We start from the raw sequence: 19,018 nt of genomic DNA on the forward strand, positions 1-19,018 counted from the left end.
CCACCACCACCCCCATCACCAAAAAACAACAACAATCGTCATCTCACCACCCCCCAAACAACATGCCCTAGAGTTACAGACTCATACGATTTTGGTCCTGCCCAGCTTTTAATGAGTGCTGGAGATCTGAACTTGGGTCCTCAGACTTACACAGCAGGCATTTTACTAACTGGGTCATCTCCCCAGCTCCTCATTTAGAATACTTTTGCTTAGCCAACCATCCTTAAGATTTGTTTTCACCCTGAACACAAAATAATAATTGCATTCTGTGTACCTACCGTAGCCACACACTTGATTGCGTAATTTTTCTGGCCTGTGCCAAAAAATCTGAAACATAAATGTTTATCCAGCCCCTTTCCTAGATAAGGGAGCAGAAGTAAGAGATAAGGTCAATGGCTCAACTGAAATCATACAAATCTGAACCCGGGCCAGGAACCAGCCACTCCCTCCAGCACTAGCATACACTGACTTCCAGGCAACGCCAGCCACAGCGAACCAACCCGTGCCAGTCAACCCCTGGTGATTTTATGCATTTCTTGGGGCTCTTCCTAAGCAGTCAGATTTATAATGGACCACTGAAGTCGAACTTCGAGGCCTCTCCTTATCCGCCCCAATTCTAGGACTCAGTATTTCCAGCTGCCAAGTTGGGTAAACCTTTCACAACAGGATGACATAGACTATATTGGGGGGAAGGAAGGGGGAGACCAGGGTCAGAGAAAATGACTTAAAATCCATCTGGGAGAGCTATTTGCCAACACAGTCATTCCTATCCAGCAGGACAGATGGGCAGACAGGATGCAACAATCTCCAAAGAAGTTCAACTGACTAAAGCAACACACACCACATTCCTGACCCCTTTCTGATACAATCCGCCACCTCACCTTCCCCCACCCCAGGCATTTCCTTAAGATTAAATTCAACAGGTGATGACTAGAGAATGGTGTGAAGGGCTGAGATGTATCTCAGTTGCCTGAGCGTCTGCCTACCATGCACAAAGCCCTGCATCAACCAGGCTTGGCAACGATACTTGGAATCCTGCACTTAGGAGGTGGAAACAGGAAAGATCAGAAGCTCAAGGTCATCCTCAGCTATGTGTTAGTCAAAACCAGCCTGGGGCTACAGGAGCTCCTGTCTCTACAAGCAGAGAGTGCAGATGGCTCAGTAGGCAAGGGTGTTTGTCACTGGGTCCAAGAACCTAAGCTGGATTCCAAGAAGCTACATGGGGAAGGAGAAAAACGTCTCCCAGACTAGTCCTCTGACGTCTACACCTATGCCATAAAATACACATACATAAAAGTTCATAAGTGTAAAAAAAAAAAAGGGGGGGGGAGAGAAAAAAGTCAGAGGTGTATCATGCCACCAATACCAAAAGAGTTGTGGGCATGGATGTTTGTACTGATGCTTCCTCCAGTCCACCCTGCAAGGCATCAACATGTTCCCCAGACAGGGTGGGCCAAGGACCACTCACCGATTCCATAGTGAATCTCTTGAGGAAAAACTGGAGAGCCGGGAGGCTGAAGATCTCATGTCTCAGCCGTCACATCCGAAAACGACCTGAACAGTGGTGAGGAGAAAAAGTGACACAGTCAGCAAGTGAGTGGGGGATGGGGGTGGGCAAGAAAACCTGTATCCAACCACAGGAGACCGAGTCCCCATTAGGAGTGCTCCGGCTCCCCAGAGTGACCAGTCAGCATGTGAGGGTAGACAGCTAGCACACGTCACTCCCCACAGTGGGGCTGACACCTCCATCAGAGCAGCTCTGTGCAAGACTGTTCAGGAACTTTCTTGCCTTCTATTTCTGGCTCAGCCTTGGAGAGCAATTTACAAGTCATTAACTTCTCTAGGCCCAAGCTCCTTAAACATGAACTAACAGTGTGTGGCAGGTATGACAGACAGACAGACAGTCACACACACACATGCAGCTGTATATGCCTCCTGGAAAGCACATGAACCTGTCCCAGGAAGAAGCAGATGAAAATGAGCCTATATATTTCAGGACAAGCCCCTCTGAACCTGGGAAAGGATTGGTATTAATGAATGCATACCGAATCTTAATTAATCGCTGCGCATACTGAACACAACAAGTCTAGAATGGAAGACATTGCACAAGGAAGTAGCTTCAAAATTTGTAAGATAAAAGGGAAAGAAAGATGGGGCTATAAAGTACCATGACCCCTGGGGCCTGCTTGGTGTTTCTTCAGGGTCACTAGCTCAGCGTGGTACCTCCATCGAAGGCCAGAAACTCTAGACCCAGCAATCATCATTCTGCCCACATAGAGGCACTGCCCACTTATCTGTTGCCCTATCTCCTCTGATGCTCTAGACCAAGCCCCCAAGTCCTGTGATCTGAGCTACTGCAACTGACCTAACCTCAGGACTCAATCAGGTCTTCCATGACAAAACCACTCTCTCCCTTCCACTCATTTTGTACATACAAAATACAGGGGAAGAGAAGCATGGGACCCATGTGCCTCTCAGCCAGCTCCAGTCAGCATCAAGCACTGTTGACAACATCAAACTTCCAGACATTGTTCAGTTTCATAGACAGCATTGATCTTTTAAAATCCCATATGCAGGTAAGACTTACATCCTGTTGGGGTTTTTTTTCCGGGTTTTAATTACACGTATATGAGTATGTCTTTATAACATATGCATAGGAATACATGTACTTTCGAAGTCCAGTCCAAAAGAGGACAATGAATTCTTTGGAGCAGGAGTTACAGGTTGTAAGCTACCGGATGTGGACCCTGGGAACTAACTGGACTTAGGTCTTCTACAAGAGCCATGAGTGCTCTTGACTGCTGAGGTATCTCTCTGGCCCCAAGATTCCATCTTCTAATCAAGTTGATGTGCAGGATAAAATTTTTAGAAACCTGGTGGTGTCGTCTCCCACCTCTCCACCCCCAGCTAACCATCCTTCAGTGGCTTCTTGGTGCTCTGGAACAAAAGCTATTTAAATGTGGGTAGTCTCTATGAAGGGTAAAGAAAAAGCTAGCAACAGTAAGTTTCTGAACACCCAACTACCAAATGTGAATTATAAATCAAGTGCACGAGGAACCTGGAGTGCTATTGGCAGACCTCACCCTTGTCTCTGTGCATGACTTTTCTTCATCCTCAGCTCCAACCACACAGCGGGCACACTTTGCACTGTGCAAGCCCTCACACTGATGAAGGTTCCTGAAACACCTCAGGTCACACTCGAGGCTCCTATACTCTATGAATGGCAGCACACTTACAGAATTATAATGATTTTATTACAGAAAACAAGGACATTGTTATTTTCCGACAGTCGTCTCTCAGCACGTAGGTGTCAAATTAGCCTGTCTTTGGACTGTATTGCATCAGAATGCTTGATTTTTTTTTTTTTCTTGGTTTTTCTGAGACAGGGTTTCTCTGTATAGCCCCAGCTATCCTGGAACTCACTCTGTAGACCAGGCTGGCCTTGAACTCAGAAATCCACCTGCCTCTGCCTCCCAAGTGCTGGGATTAAAGGCGTGTGCCACCACCGCCCGGCAGAATGCTTGATTTTTAAAAGACTGCTCAAGTTGCTGATTTTGGTTTCAGAGACCAGGTTGCATGAATTTTGACTTAGGATCAGGACGGGATGTCCAACAATTTCTCAAACAGCCAAAATATTCTATTTTGCACCATGTACCCATGAGAAGCACCATCCTTTAAGTTGATGATTATAAAAGTGAAGCATGGATGAACTCTGAAAAATACGAAGATGTTCTCTGTCTTTCAGTCTCAAGTATTCAGGCAAGACTTAACTCATGCAAAAAATAAACAAGTATATCCACCTCATTAGTGTGCATAATTGATTTCCTCTTTAATAAATGGTCTTTTAAGGATAAATGTACAGTTTTCCCTGTATACATACTTTATAAACCTACAGAACAGAGGTTGTGTTAAAACTTCTCAAATGAAAGAAAGTTGGGGATGGACAAAATTTTAAAAGCCCTGCTCCAGAAAAAGAATAGAAACCACTGGAACGACATGTGCTAGTCTCTTTGGCTTCATCTTGCCATCAAGCCTGACGGCCTAAATTCAAGGGGCCCATATGGGAAAAGAGAACCAGCTCTTCAAAGATATCCTGTCACTCTCATGTACATGCAGTGGCATGTAATGTACACACATACATGAATACATGGATATAAGAAATTCTTAGAAAATAACCAGACAGCATGAGAACATTGACTTATGAACACCAATGAGTATGAATACAAGTCAGGGGCAGAAATGAAGCCCTGTACACAGACGGCACAACCAGGATGAGGACTGACACAGCTATGCCTGCATCATTTCTACCTGCCTGGTGCCAATTTGACCCTCACAAAAGTCCTGCAAGCCAGATAATGAGTCGTTTTTATGAAAGAGAAAAATCAAGACTTGGAAACAAAAAACTAATGTGCTTGAGCCAGTGCATAGGAGAACCAGATTCTGGATGCAGGCTCAATAGCTTGCACTGGGAATGTCGTTTGGTTGGTAGAGTGCTTGCCTACCTTGGCAAGCATAAATGAGGCACCGATATGCACATTTTTAATCTTAGCACTCTGGAGATAAAGGCCGGAGGATCAGAAAGTTCAAGGACATCCTAGGCTGCATAAGGGATTTGAAGCTAGCCTGGGATATGTGAGACTCTCCCAGAAACGACTATAAAATACATACATAAATACACTGCAGCCACAATGTCCTCTGAATAGTCTTCCACAAGCTGTTACATGAGTCCCATAGCTCCTTGTCCACTCACCTGCCTCAGCCTTTGACAGGTTTCCAGAATCCTATGTTTACAGGTTAGCCTCGCAGGCTCTTAGGTCCTTGTTTGTGAAACAAAGCCACGATCCCAGCCTAGCCTACATCAGTACACACTATGAATCTCCAGAGAGGAGTGTGAAAGAGCTGTGTGAGGTGTGACACTCCGCTGCCTTGAGGATGACCCCCTAAGATGAGGTCAGCATCCATGCACAGACCAAGATGGCTCCCACAGTGCTCTCAGCTAAGCACACACATTGAGACCATGTTATCCTCTGAGACTGATTCAGTTTCAGAGATTATTTCTTTCCAGAGGATCAAGACACTCAGAACTCACGCCTAGTACTGTAGAATAGTCAAGATGTAGGTTCTGGCTAGATCACAGGTCCCAGGGGAGAACCCAATACTATGGTTCTGTTACATGGTTCAGTATTAAACTACCTGTGTCCCACCCCAAGTTCTTAGCCTTCTTCCCATATACTAGTGTGTCTCTCAAACCTCATCAGAGAGGCTTCTCTTTGTAGTATGTACTGATTAACAGAGATGCACAAGAGAGAATACGAAAGCAAGAGTGTGTGCTCAGCTCTGCATGGGGCAACTATACCACATTCTCTACCCTAAGGAACAGGGAGCACCGTAAGTGCCAGAAGTAACAGATATCTGCAATAAAACAGGCTTTTCTGGACCCGAAAAGGCAGCTGCACACAGGAACTCACACTGGCTGTGACAGCATGACCAAGCATGAGCAAGACCAAGCTGGCCGAAAGCCTAGCACGGACAAAAGAGGGGCTCAGGAAGTCCCGCCCTCAGCTGAGGAGCGACTGACAACTGATGGCTACAGGAAGAGGGAAATTTCTTCAGGGATGTGGCTCCCGAAAGGCTGCCTATGCTCCAGGAGATGGTCCTACAATAGTGCATATACAGGCAGCACAGTGTGTGTGTGTGTGTGTGCATGTGTGTGTGTGTGTGTGTGTGTGTGTGTGTGTGTGTGTGTGAGAGAGAGAGAGAGAGAGAGAGAGAGAGAGAGAGAGAGAGAGCATGAAGACATGATAAAGTTAGGAAGGGAAGGTATTTGGTGAATATAAGAGGAATTAGAGGGGAAGGAATTTGAGGTTTGAGCCAAACACATTAAATGCATAAAATTCTCAAACAAAAATAAGATAGATAGATAGATAGATAGATAGATAGATAGATAGATAGATAGATAGACAGACAGACAGATGAGCAAACAAACACTGGATGCTGTATAATGTTGACACTGTCTTGCTAGATTTTTGTTTTGTTTTTGTTGTTGTTGTTTTTTGAGACAGGGTCTCTCTGTGTAGTCCTGGCTGTCCTGGAACTCACTCTGTAGACCAAGCTGGCCTCAAACTCAGAAATCCGCCTGCCTCTGCCTCCCAAGTGCTGGGATCAAAGGTGTGCACCACCACTGCCTGGCGATCCTGTATTTTTACAATATGACTTATAATTAGAAGAAGTCCACCTGAGTTAGAAGCCACAGTGGGACTCTGGTGAGCTGTTTAACCGGTATGCACTCATGTTTTCCTACTCTGAATCACAATCAACAAGATACTGTGGTTAAAACACTGGGTGAAACTCTGGCTCCCTGGGAACTTGTCAGTGCTTAGAACTAGCAGTGCTGGCCGTGCCTGAAATCAATGCCCCAACTGTGCTACAGTGAAGTTGTATGCTCAGAAGTCAATGCAGGCCATCCTACTAGAGCCTGGAACTCACTCCAGAGGGCCTTTTGAAGACTGGATAAGACATCTCAGATCTTGCTTCTGAGGGAGAGAGAACTGAGGCATTTACTTTACCAATGTCCATCCATCCCTGGAGATGGTTCAGTGAGGCAGGAAGCAGCCAGTGAACATACATTGAGAGAAATCAAAGGCATAAGCAGGGAAGCAATGGGTGTCTGTAGTAGGCGCTCAATAAAATGTGTGGAGTGGGAGTGAATAACATGCTCCTCTCAATGGTCTGTCACCTCGATGCCCCAGAGATACAATGTTAAAACAACTACCTGCTGAAGTAAAGTGGAATTCATCTGCATCAAGATGGGTAAACAGGTTGCGAAGGCCATGGTTTTGAAGTTAGCTTGTTAACCCTCTGGTATATGCTTTTCTACTCAAAGTCTGTCCTGCAATGTACAGTCTGTCAGTCAGGACAGCCACCCTGATGCCATATATGAGTAAGGGCATGAACCATATGGCACATAAACCTTTCTGTTGTGGTTGGAATATAAAATATATCTCCTACCAACACACACACACACACACACACACACACATACACATACATGTACACATGCTCACACACGTTCACATGTTGAACATTTGAGCCCAGGCTATTGACAATGTTTGGGAAGATGGTAGAAAGTTCAGAAGATAGGACCTAATGGTTTTGAAGTTCACACCTAATCCCAGGATCCCCTTTGTTCTCCAATTCCTGTATATCATGAGGTACAGAAACTTCTCTGCCACAATGCTCTGCAGGACCAAGCATGACGGACTGAGCCCTCTGAAACCACCAACCAAAATAAACTCTCCATCCCAAAGTTGTTTAAACCAAGAAACTAACTCTCTCTCTCCAAGACCAGTCCTCGGGGAGTAGCTGAGTTTTATTCCACGGGAGCCTCACAGACATTGGATTCACATCCTTTCAGAAAGGATGTTATGAAACTCTGGAGTCATCCGCAGCTGGCTACAGCTCAGACAATTGCTTCCTCTTGTAAAATCATGTCAAACACTTTTCCCATTTACCAGAGTGATTTTTTTTTTCCTGTTCAGTGGGAGCTTTACTTAGACAAAACCAAGAGCCTCAAGAAAAATAAGCCAAACATATTCCTGTGCTATTATTTCTTCCCATCTCTTAGCAGCTCAACTTGTTTCCTTAGGGTGAAGCTCCAACCCTTCCAGGAAGCACTCTCAGAATCTCCTAGCCCAATAGTTTACCCATTCTGAACTCTGTGGCATCAATTATAATGGAAAACAAGCCCTCAATGGGCAGGGTGATGGTCAATCTCATGTGTCAGCTTGACTTGGCTCAGAGCTGCCCAGGCAGCTGCAAAAACATTATATTTGGATGAGTCTGCTGAGGGTGTTTCTGGGGTGAATGGGCCCTATCCAGTCTGTCTAAAGGCCTGAATGAAGAGAAGACCAGGGGTGAATTTGCTCTCCACGTGAGCTGAAATCCAAACTCTTCTGTCCTCGGATACCAGTCTTCCTTGTTCTTGGGCCTTCTGATTCAGGTCAGGACTGACACCTTTGGCCTCCTGGTCCACAGGCTTCCAGACTGACACTGAAACACATTAGTGACTTTCTTGGCTAACCAGCTCTCAGAAGGCAGATCCTGAGACCTCTTTGCCTCATTAAAAGATAGCGCATCCTGCTTCAAGCAACACCTGCTTGGCCCTCCTCTTCCCTGCTCCTGTCTACCACCAAGAGACAAACTTAGAGGTAGCCAGGGAGTTGCTCCAAAATACAGCCCTCAGTCCAGGATGGGTGGACTGGACACGAGGGAACAAGCCCACAGCTCCCCAACACAAAGAGGACTTTAGAAGAATGAGACACAGCACGGTAAGATTCCTTCTACTGGGGACCATATCATCTCTGTCTCTCTGCTTCGTGCCTTCATCTCTCACATTTAAGGTCTCACATTTCCATGGCTTTTGGCTTCAGGCAGAGCCTGCCTAGAGATGGTAAGATGATAGTTACAGTGCAGTGTTGCTAGGAAGGAAATGGTCATAAAGTATGAGAACTGACATTGCAGGGCAGGTGTGTGGCTGAAGAGAGGGAGGCCCCCATCCTTCCCTAAGGTTGCTTGGCTGAGGCTTAGGAATGATTGGATAAGGCTGGCTAAAGAAGAATGTGAATTTCATGTCTAATCTTTTATGTGGGTCAAAGTTTGTTTGCTTGTTTGTCTGTTTATTTGTTTAAATGACAGAAGCTGTGAGTTGCAAGCAGTTTCCTTGCTTGATTGACAACTGTCAATCTTCCCTCATGCCTGGCTACGGTGTCAGCTACCAAGGGCAGAACTGGATGACTGCCCCGGGCTGAGCAGGGACATGGGCTGATCAGAACCACTGATGTTGATCCTTCCCAAGTCCGGCAAGGCTGTGACTGACATTGATGTCACTCCTGAAGGCCCGTCGGGGGCAGTGGCAACTAAACTTCCTCTCTACTGTTTTCACAGGAATCACTAAAGCTGTCCAAGCAGACACTCCCTTGATAGTTCCTGGAGTTGTCATCATGACAGCTGGGGTGGCTTTAAATGCCTTGTGAATGAATGTGCAGGAACACTGACATAGCGACCAATGCCCAGAGAAGACCCTCAGCCAGTCCCAGATGCCCCTGAGACATTTTGTTACAGTCACAGGAATTAACTATCACAACGGTCATGGTGGCTATTCCCTGGCTATGCCCTAGAAACCACCTGCAATGACTCAGCTTTGTCATGACAGCTTCAAATGACTCTCTGTGGCTCCATCACAGCCATCCAACACCCTCACTACAACCTTCACTCTGGTGGTGGAGGTGTCCCCAGCCAAGGCATCTAGGGTTTATGTATAGCTGTCTACAAAAGCAGCAGTGATGAGATCTGCCCAACAGAGTGTCCTTCTGTCTGCCTCCCTGTATTGTTTCTACTTGTGGTGGTTGCAGCCCAAAGTCTATCAAAGTCTCACCGAGGGTTCTCTTGCCTACTTGTGGTCTTTCTCTTTACCACACAACAGTAAGCTGATAACACGAATAACAGACGACTCCCAGGGTTGCCAGCCCCAAGCATACCCAGCAGCAGCAGCTGAATAGTTCCAGAAGGTAGAAGCAGGGACTGTAAAGAGCTGAGCCTGAAGAAGAGTTCCAGAGAGTCACCAAAAATTAGTGCTTCTACCTACCAAGGAGCTGTAACATTAGGAGCGGAGGGTTCCAACACTCAGAGCTCTAGCATGACCTTCTGGATGCGACCCAGTTACTGTACAGCTCAGCACTGGAATATTGGATGTAAGGGATCCTGCCAAGCTAGGCTTAGAGATGCTGACACCAAGGGAGCGTCTATCTAAAGAAGCACAAGACCCACAGCCAAATAGGTGATGGGACAAATAACTGTCGCTATGGTGACAACCCAAACTAGGAATGACACCTGCAGCCAGGAGTCCTGACTTAGCAACTTGTCATCAAGATCAGCAGCATGGACATGTTTCATGTGTCTTCTCATCCTGTTGGTATCCAGTGACCCTTGCCCCAGTGACAATCAGAGAGGATGCTGCTTCTAAGGCCTGTAAGTCACCTTCCAAGGATAATACCTCAGTGTCCCAGCCTCCACTCAGTCCAGGGACAGGAAAAACGGGGGGAAAAGCTTACATGGGAGGTTCTAGTAGCCTTGTGGCTGAGTGTTCCCTAGAAGCATTTGGGCCTAGGTGCCAGCTACTCTGTCACCTGCAATCATGGCCAGGGCAGTGAGAAGCACCACTCTTGCTCCATTTTAAAGAGGCAACAACAACCCTCGGAGCCGAAATAACCTTTTTAAAAAAAAAAAAAAATAACAAAGCTAGCATGTGCTGCGTGCCAAGTATGTGTACCACACACTTCAAAATTTAACTTTAGTTTCGTAACAACCTGAGAGCAGGCATCATTGTTGCTCCATCTCACCAGGAAGGAATGGGCTAAGACAGGGTGAGCACCTTGCCAGAGTTTTTATGAGTAACAAATGAAACCCAGTGTCCTGGTTAGCTGACAAGCTGACACAGCCCAGTATCATCCAACAGGAGAGTCTCCATTGAGGAACTCCCCAGATCAAACTGGTTTGTGGATATGCATGTCTGTGAGGGATTGTTGTGTTTGTTAATTGATGTAGTAGAGCCCAGCCTACTGTGGGCAGAACCATTCCCTAGGCAGGCGGTCCTAAACTAAATAAGAAATGTAGCTGAGTATAAGCCACCGTATGAGCTGGTTCCATAGTTCCTGGTACACATCCTTAGCTAGCAAGTGATTTGCTTGGTCAGAGGTAATGCTGTATGGAAGAGCAAGCAGGCCTGCCTGCCTTCAAATTCCTGCCTCAACTTCTCTCAATGAAGATATAAAATTGTAAGATAAAACAAGCCCTTTACTCCCCTAAGTTGGTTCTGGTCAAACTGTTCTCATCACAGCAACAGAACTACTGGAATCCACAAACCACATGTAACTCAAAAAGAAGGAAGACCAAAGTGTAGATAGTTCAATCCTTCTTAAAAGGGGAAACAAAATACCCATGGAAGGAGTTACAGAGACAAAGTGTGTAGCAGAGACTGAATGAGTGACAATCCAGAGATTGCCCCACCTGGAAATCCATCCCATATATAATCACCAAATGAAGACACTATTGTGGATGTCAACAAGTGCTTGCCAATAAGAACCTGATATAGCTGTCTCCTGAGAGGCTCTGCCAGTGCCTGAGAAATACAGAAGTAGAGGCTCACAGCCATCCATTGAACTGAGCAAAGGGCCCCCAATGAAGGAGCTAGAGAAAGGACCCAAGGAACTGAAGGGGTTTGCAGCCACTTAGGAGGAACAATATGAACTAACCAGTAGCCCCAGAGTTCCCAGGAACCAAATACGCAACCAAAGAGTACACATGGTGGGACTCATGGCTCCTGCTGCATATGTAGCAGAGGATGGCCTAGTTGCTCATCAATGGGAGGAGAGGCCCTTGGTCCTGTGAAGGCTCTATGCCCCAGTGTAGGGGAATGCCAGGGCCAGGAAGCCAGAGACAGTGGGTTGGTGAGCAGGGAGATGGGGAGGGAATAGGAGGCTTTTAGGAGGGGAAACCAGGAAAGGGGAGAACCTTTGAAATGTAAATAAAGAAAATATCTAATAAAAAGTAATATAATTGAATTTTAATTAAAATATATAAACACAAAATAAAATTAAAAAATAAAAGAAGCTAACCAGACCAGCCTCACGCAAGCTCATGCCTCATCCTGACAGCAGCCACAACCCGGCCACCCAGCTTGGCTGTATTCTTCGTCACCACGTTATTCCTCCATTCTCTGATGGCCATATTTTCACAGGTTAGTATGTATGGAATAGAAAGTGCGTTCCTCCCAATGCATTCTGACTTCTGCTTTATCTGCTAGCACTGTTAGGAAATCAATAATGCATTCAGTAATCAAAAGAATCCCAGAATCAAAAGAAATGAGGTATGTGTAAGCAGCATTCAATGCCATCTACTTAAAGCCAAGCACACAGACTGGCATGATGAGAAACAAGAAGAGGAATCTCCCCTTCAGCTCTTCCAAAGAATCATGCAAAGCACACCTGGTCCCACATGAAGACTCACCCACACATTCCCACCTCCCCCATCCCTATATAGCTGCAGTTCACAAATCCTAGGCATGGCATTCTTGCATATCTATCTGCAGGGCTAATGAGAAACGAATCCCAATCCCTCACTCTGCTTGTTCACACAGAACATGTCTAAAGAGTACCCTTCGCACTGAAGAAACATGGATGAACTAGACATCTAATTATCTTCTGTTTTGCCAGATCCATTCATTCCTACACTAGGTGGCAGATGCTAACAAAATGCCAGCCCAAGCTGGGCACTGTCTTCTGATGCGAGCCACACAGGTGAACCTATAGTTGTGCCTAACTACAGAAGGGGAAGCTACTATAAAGCAGAAAAACGATGCACGTGACTGGATGGAGTAGCTCCGTGGAGCTGGAGGGTGGTAGCATCAGGTTTTGGGGTGGAACAGGAGACTATCAGACACAGAGAGGAAGAGCCTCTACGTGGACCCATGTAGAGAACAAGGCCACAGCCTAAAGAAACTGCTCATTGTGGGAATGTATGTTGTTCTGCCTAGGACAGTGCTGCTCCATCCAGAAGCAGATGGCAGTAAAGGCTTGTTGTTTCAAGTCGGTTCCCATCTCAAGCTCCGACCATAGGCAAATGTGAAGGTTTGCAACTAGGAAGTTCTCAACCTGAAAGTGAAAGCATAGAAGAGGCTTGGGAATCTGCAGAGCATCGGCCTCTTCCCTTACCAGCCTCAGGTAAGCATCTCACCTTTCTGAACTGGGTAAAGCTCGCAGAAGAGTAGCCTCAGGCTAGGCATAGCCTCTGCACCTGGCACGTGGTAAGGAGGATCATGAGGATCAGAAGTTGAACGTCATAGTCCTTCGCTATGTAGCCAGTTTGAAGCCAGACTGAATACAAAAAAATCCCTGTTTCAAAACTAAATACATAAACAGGTAAATTTGCAATCAGTACCTTCAAGAGCCTGCTGTGAATCAGACCATCTGGAAATATATGGGTAACTGATGCTTCTTTTGGCATCTTTTGCCCTTCTAGTTTTCAAAACGGTACAAACTTGGTCTTCCAGGGATAAACCTAAATCGGGGATCTATGTCATGGGCTGTTTGAAAGTTTCATGATAGCACATCAGAATGTTCTAGTGCTGCAGCTAGGACCACTGTCCCTTTCTATAGCTCTAAGAATGGCTGCTGCATAGCGGGTGGTCAGTAGCAACTATTGTTGCCAGAATATATTCCCTGAATCAATTAAAAAGGGGATGGGGCGGAGACACTTCTGCTTGAACTGTCAAAATGGGAAGGCAGGAATGCCCTTTATATTGCAGCCAATACAAATAATAATCATGAATTAGTTTATTAATATGTACTTATAGACATAATATATACAATTACATATATACCTACCATATATATATGCATATATATATATATATATATATATATATATATATATATATATATATATATATACACGGTCTCACACATACAAGTAGCTTTGCATGCTACTTCCTCCAGCTGGACAAGGAAGCCCAGTGACAAATTATCTTCCTGCCATACTCAGAAGGGCTAGGTGACCTAGGAACACCAGGGCCAGGCAGCTCAACCTTTAAACAGCTCTCTGAAAATCTGCCTCTGTTTCTTAGAAATGTTGCTGCCTGCCAACATAGAAGGACCTTCTCAGTTTCAAAATGGCATTATCTTAGAGTCTAGATTCTTTGCTTTTTGATGAGGATTAAACAGTTTCCATTCCGACAGCTGTCTCCAAGTGCGAAGGGTGTCAGTACAGTGACAGGATACTGAGCTGGGTACCCTGACTCACTGTAGCTTCAGAACTACTCCCTGAGCCATTTGGGGTCACCTCCATGGAAGGACAAGCTGTGGACATCAGGGTGCCACCTGAAATGGAAGGCTGTTGAAAAAAACTCTCTGGCAAGCAAGACAGAATTACAGGGAAAGCAATCTGTCACACCTCCCCACCTTCCTCCCCAGAGAAGCCTTCAGGGAACAAGATGACCCTCAGCCAGGACTGTGCCTGGCCCAGTGCATGTTCAGTGAATTGATGAATTAATAAACCAAACAAATATCCTATGCCAAGACTTTCCCAGCAGAGTCCAATTCCTAGCTGCCAAAGGATTAGCAGCACGTTATCAGGACACTGGTTCCTACAAGCCTCTTGCTTGGCAGTTATGTGCGGTACGAGGTGTCCCGACAGGCCCCATCTTCTAGAACCTGCTGCAAACCAAAGTTCTCTCAGACATTAATCCAGGCTCCTCACTTTCCCCAAGATTTTATCCCCAAATGACAAAGAATTAAAAACAGTTAATATATTTAAGACAGATGTATTTTGTCCCCCAAGGGGCAGCATATACAGCTGTGGGCTACTAGCCAAGAAAGGGCTAGTAGCTCCTTGGGACCTCCGGGACCAGTGGGGAAGCAAGAGTCACATCATCTCTATCTCACGAGCAGTATGAAGGTTCCTGAGAAGAGAAAGTGCAGCAGAGACATCCTATTCCAGCATCTCGACTGCATGACCTGATGGGTACCCTGCTCCCTCAAAATCTAGGACTCCAAAAATGGGAGAGGCTGGACTGGAAATGTACCTTCGTTAGTAAAGAACTTAGCTGCGCATGCGTGAAGCTCTGGGTGTGGTGTCACATATCTGAAATCTGCTCACTTCAGAGAGAGGCAGAAGGACCAGGAGTTTACAAACATGCTGGGCTACAAAGCAAGCCTGAATTCATCCTGGGATGTGTGAAATCGTCTCTGAAAGAAGAGTGGAGAGAGAGAGACCCCATGCCAACACCAAAGGCCACCATTCCCAGAACAGGCATGTGCAGACGCATGTGCACTCCGACATGAAGTGTGGAGGAAGGCACACAGCTGTGGCAGGGCCTTTCCCCGTGGCCAGCTGCGGAAAAGCAGCTGGGCATGTTCCAGATTCCCTCGGGGGCCCCGACCGAGGACTTCATGTGCTGGATCAGGACATTCCAGCGTCAGCCTGCTTCCTCTGCAGAGCTGGCGGGAGACACAAGCTGGAAAAACTGCCCTTCCTCACACCACCCACCTCCACGCTGTGACTGATGTGGAAAGGGGTGGCCTGGCAAGGAGCAAGCTGGGAAGCCCGGCTTTGCAGAAGGCATACCTAGACATCTCAGACATCTCAGAAGAGAGAATGGACAAGCATTGCCTTATCGGAAACAGAAATGGAAATTACAGACTGACAACTGACCCGGAGGGAGGAGGAGAGAATGGAACTTCAGCCATGGCTCCATCATTCCAGCACTCATGGGATATGGTTAGGCAGAAAGAATCACTGACCTCCTCTCCCCCTCTAGGCTGGGGGATACAGGGAAGGGGTTTTCTGGAAAGCTTGCTTCAAGTGGACTACTGGCCTTCAGGTGATATCCTAATACAGCACAATAGCTCCAAGGAGAAAAGGCCTCCCATCAGACAGATCTAGTAAAACCTGGCATCTGACTGGACATCCAGTCTAGAATCTTCTCTGCAGCCCAGCTGCAGCACTGAGTTAGCTATTCCATGTGTGCCTAGATAGCGCTTGGTATAGGCTTAGAGGGGGGACGGAAACTTACCCAAAAGAAAGGAGGGGAGAGGAGGGAGGAGAGAGGATGAGAAAGAGAATCCTCTCGCAGTAGGATTTGTTATAAAAAGGATGCTCTCTCTGTGTCTCTGGTGGTAATGATAAAGGGGGGATTATCCCACAGGACTGTAGCCAATCTCACAAGCAAATACAGCAAGAGACCAACACTCAAGGACCAGCCATTAGCCAACCTCATAACTTACAGAAGAGCTGCCTACTCTCTGGTTACAAATGGTCACAGTCAACAAGGAGTCCCACTAGGAGATGGGAGGGAGGCTAGGGGAGGCTGAAGATTATCTTCCAGGCTCAGCCTAAGGCTCAGCTCTGCCCAGGGCCTTGCCAAGAAGCAAACACCTTTTTTGAGACTCTGGCAGCCATTCACTCTCTGCCCCTCAAAACCAAGTATCCACAGGAACCCCTCGGCTGGTGTTCTGGAGGATGATCTACTCCATACCTGGCCACACCTTCCTAAAGCTCCATGGCCGGCAAGCACGGGAGAAGCAACTCAAAGGCATGAGTCACTATGGACCTGCAAGTAAAACCACCATGACACACCACTTCACATCCATTAGTTCGGCCACAGACAAGAAAATGGGCCAACATCAAGTCTTGGCAAAGGTCTGTGGGCTGGTGGGAATGTAAAAAAAAATCACTCAGCCACTGTGCAAAGGTCTGACAGCTCCTCAAAAAAGTTAAAAATAGTTACCTGATGACTGAGCGATTCTACCGCAGGCCTATGCCCCAAGGAATTGAAAACATGGACTCATATAAACACTTGTAAATGAATGTTCATAGCAGTACTTGCCATGACAGCCAAAAACTAGCAACAGCTTAGATGTCCATCAGCTGGTAAATGAATAAACATTGCAACCTACCCACACAATGGAATTAACGAACTATAAAAAGGAATGAAGGGACATGACGGTTCAAGGCAGCCAAGGTTACCTAGCAGGAACGTGTCTCAAAGACACAAACCCAAAACAAACAAACAGCCCGACACAGGAATCCTGGCACTATACCATACCATGGGTAGATCTTTACAACGTTAATTCTAAAACATGCTGAACGAAAGCCAGACATGAAATTTTACACAGACAATTCCATACATGTGAAGCATCCAGCAGAGGTGTATACATAAAGAAGAAATGACTGGTGGTTGCCAGGGGCTGGGAGGGGGAGGGGGGGAACCATGAGGCACTGTGGCTTCCTTTATGGGTGATGAAAACATCTTGGAAACTACATAGAAATGATACAATTATGAATGGACTCAGTGTCACTGAACTGAATGCCTCAGTAATATTTATGGTTAGTTTCATGTCAATTCTATATCCATTGTGTGTCTGTGTGTGTATGCATGTGACCCAACCTTTTATGAAATTATCATAATTCAAGGGAGCTCTGTGTCCCCTATTGTAATAAACAGTCTATTGTCTAGCCTATGGACTTACAGCAGTTCAGTCCAATTCCCTCCTGTCTCCTTTAAGCCAGTCGTGTTCCTTGCAACCAAAAGCTTAGAATGGAAAGTACCCTTGATGGCTTGACCTGCTGTGTGACCTCAGAGAAATATCTCACTTCTTTGAGTCTTCAGTTCATCACTCCATAAACAGGGCTGATAATACCAGTGTCATTAGGTTAGGTTCAGACTTATTATGATGGCTCCTATGAGATTGTTAGGTGGAGCCCCAAGGGTGACTTCATTCATTGCTTGTAACACAAAGTATGACTCTCTCGGTGGCAGTATTATCCATCTGGTAGAACTGAGTTGGGCTCACATCAGAAATGGCAGCTGTGTCACCAGCTTGCTGGAACCCAACCTTGGGCTCTGTCACTCAACTGTGACCTTGGGAAAATGGCTGCCCTGAGATTCAGTTCACTCACCTGTGACACAGGAATAATTATGAGGGTGGAACATATCAGTATCTGGAACATGTAAGCTGCCATTGTCATTGTCATTGTCAAAGGACAGACCCTAGTCACTTGCATAGCAGAGTTCAGTTTTCTATGTCCATGGCCTCCCTCCTTCTTCCCTCACAGTAACTGTTTACAGAGCACCGTTATTACTGAGTAGCATCACAATGAGTTGGATCAGGAAGGACTTCAGCCCCCTCTAGACCAGGAGTTGAACATCTATGGTCACAAGCATCACTTTCCAAAGAGCTCTGTTTCTCCACACCTAACATTGCAGCCAACTCTCACCAAGTTTCCTGGGCACACTACCAGACTACATTTCCCAGACTCCTTTGAAACTGAGGGTGATTATGTGTCAGAGTTCTAGCCAGGGAGGGTGGAAATGGGGTAAGTCATTAACAGGCTTTTAAGAAATGGGTGTGTCTTCTCCACTTCCTCTTCAGGCAAGGAAGACACAACGTGAGAAGCTGTAGGGCCACAAAAGTAAAACAGGCCTATGTTTGAGTATGACTACTAAAGGAATCAAAGATATCCATCTTAAAGAAGAAAAACCACATTTTTTAAAAAAAACACTGTAGGGACTGTTGGTTGTTGCATATACTGTTGCTTTATTAACACCATGGTAGTCAACTGAACTGAATTATGCAAGGTTTCATGACTATCCCCCCCAAATACTATATCTGAATGCCTACTTATATCAGAACCAAATATAACTGTAGTAGGCTCTGTTCTAACATCCTTCCCTGCATCCCAAGTAGGCCAATGTAAAAGGCATTCAGAGTGGGAGGATCAATCTGAGACCAGAGATGGAGGCCTGATTGGGGAAAATGAAGGGATGGTGCACCAGCTGCAGGGTAGAAAAAGGGAAAGCCAAAGCTGGAGAGAAGAACAATGACTTTCAGGTGGAGGGTAAGGCAGAGTCATCAATAGGCACCTGTGGCAGTTTGGGGACATGTGACTGTGCCATAGAGAAGAGCTGAATGGCTTGAACCAGCGCATTCCAAGGAAGGCCTGTCTGAGGATTCCCTTTGTCAGCCTTTCCAGGCTGTTGCTCTCTGATTCCCACGGGGTGTTTTCCTGGACCCTCCCAGATCTGGGCTTGTCTGCTGCTCCTCCCAGACTCACTCCATGGTCCTTAGAAGCACTTAGAACTCCTTAGTCATCCCCCTTAAAGCCTCTGCCTTCTTCATTCTCTATGTCCTCAAAGCTCTCTTCCACGAGTCAGCTTCTTATGGAGGACCTACCTACACAACCCTGAAGAAGCCATGGTAACTGGCTGTCATGATGTCAAGCCACACAAAGGTGCATAGAGCCAGGGAGAGAATGAGAGAGCTGTTGGCATGTATCCTGGATTTGAGTGAAAGCCATTACCTTTGATTTGGAGACTTTGAATATTTAATTGCAAGGTTCAAGCCTCCAGAATGGCTTCTTTCTACTATTCTTACTAAAATGGTTGTGTGGTGATGGTGGTGGTGGT

At 46.1% G+C, this 19,018-nt stretch overlaps 1 protein-coding gene across 4 annotated transcripts in view; it reads right to left on the reverse strand.

The window, feature by feature from the left end:
• Positions 1-19,018, reverse strand: part of Asap1 (ArfGAP with SH3 domain, ankyrin repeat and PH domain 1) — a 308,734-nt gene that overhangs the window by 273,446 nt on the left and 16,270 nt on the right. For all 4 annotated transcript variants that reach the window (XM_031359258.1, XM_031359256.1, XM_031359248.1 and 1 more), the window contains one exon: positions 1,469-1,554. In XM_031359258.1, coding sequence (XP_031215118.1) covers positions 1,469-1,527 — 59 coding nt within the window. In that variant the 5' untranslated portion in view covers positions 1,528-1,554. The remainder of the gene's footprint in view (positions 1-1,468; positions 1,555-19,018) is intronic.

The sequence above is a fragment of the Mastomys coucha genome, unplaced genomic scaffold, assembly GCF_008632895.1.
Source record: "Mastomys coucha isolate ucsf_1 unplaced genomic scaffold, UCSF_Mcou_1 pScaffold7, whole genome shotgun sequence".
Taxonomy (NCBI): domain Eukaryota; kingdom Metazoa; phylum Chordata; class Mammalia; order Rodentia; family Muridae; genus Mastomys; species Mastomys coucha.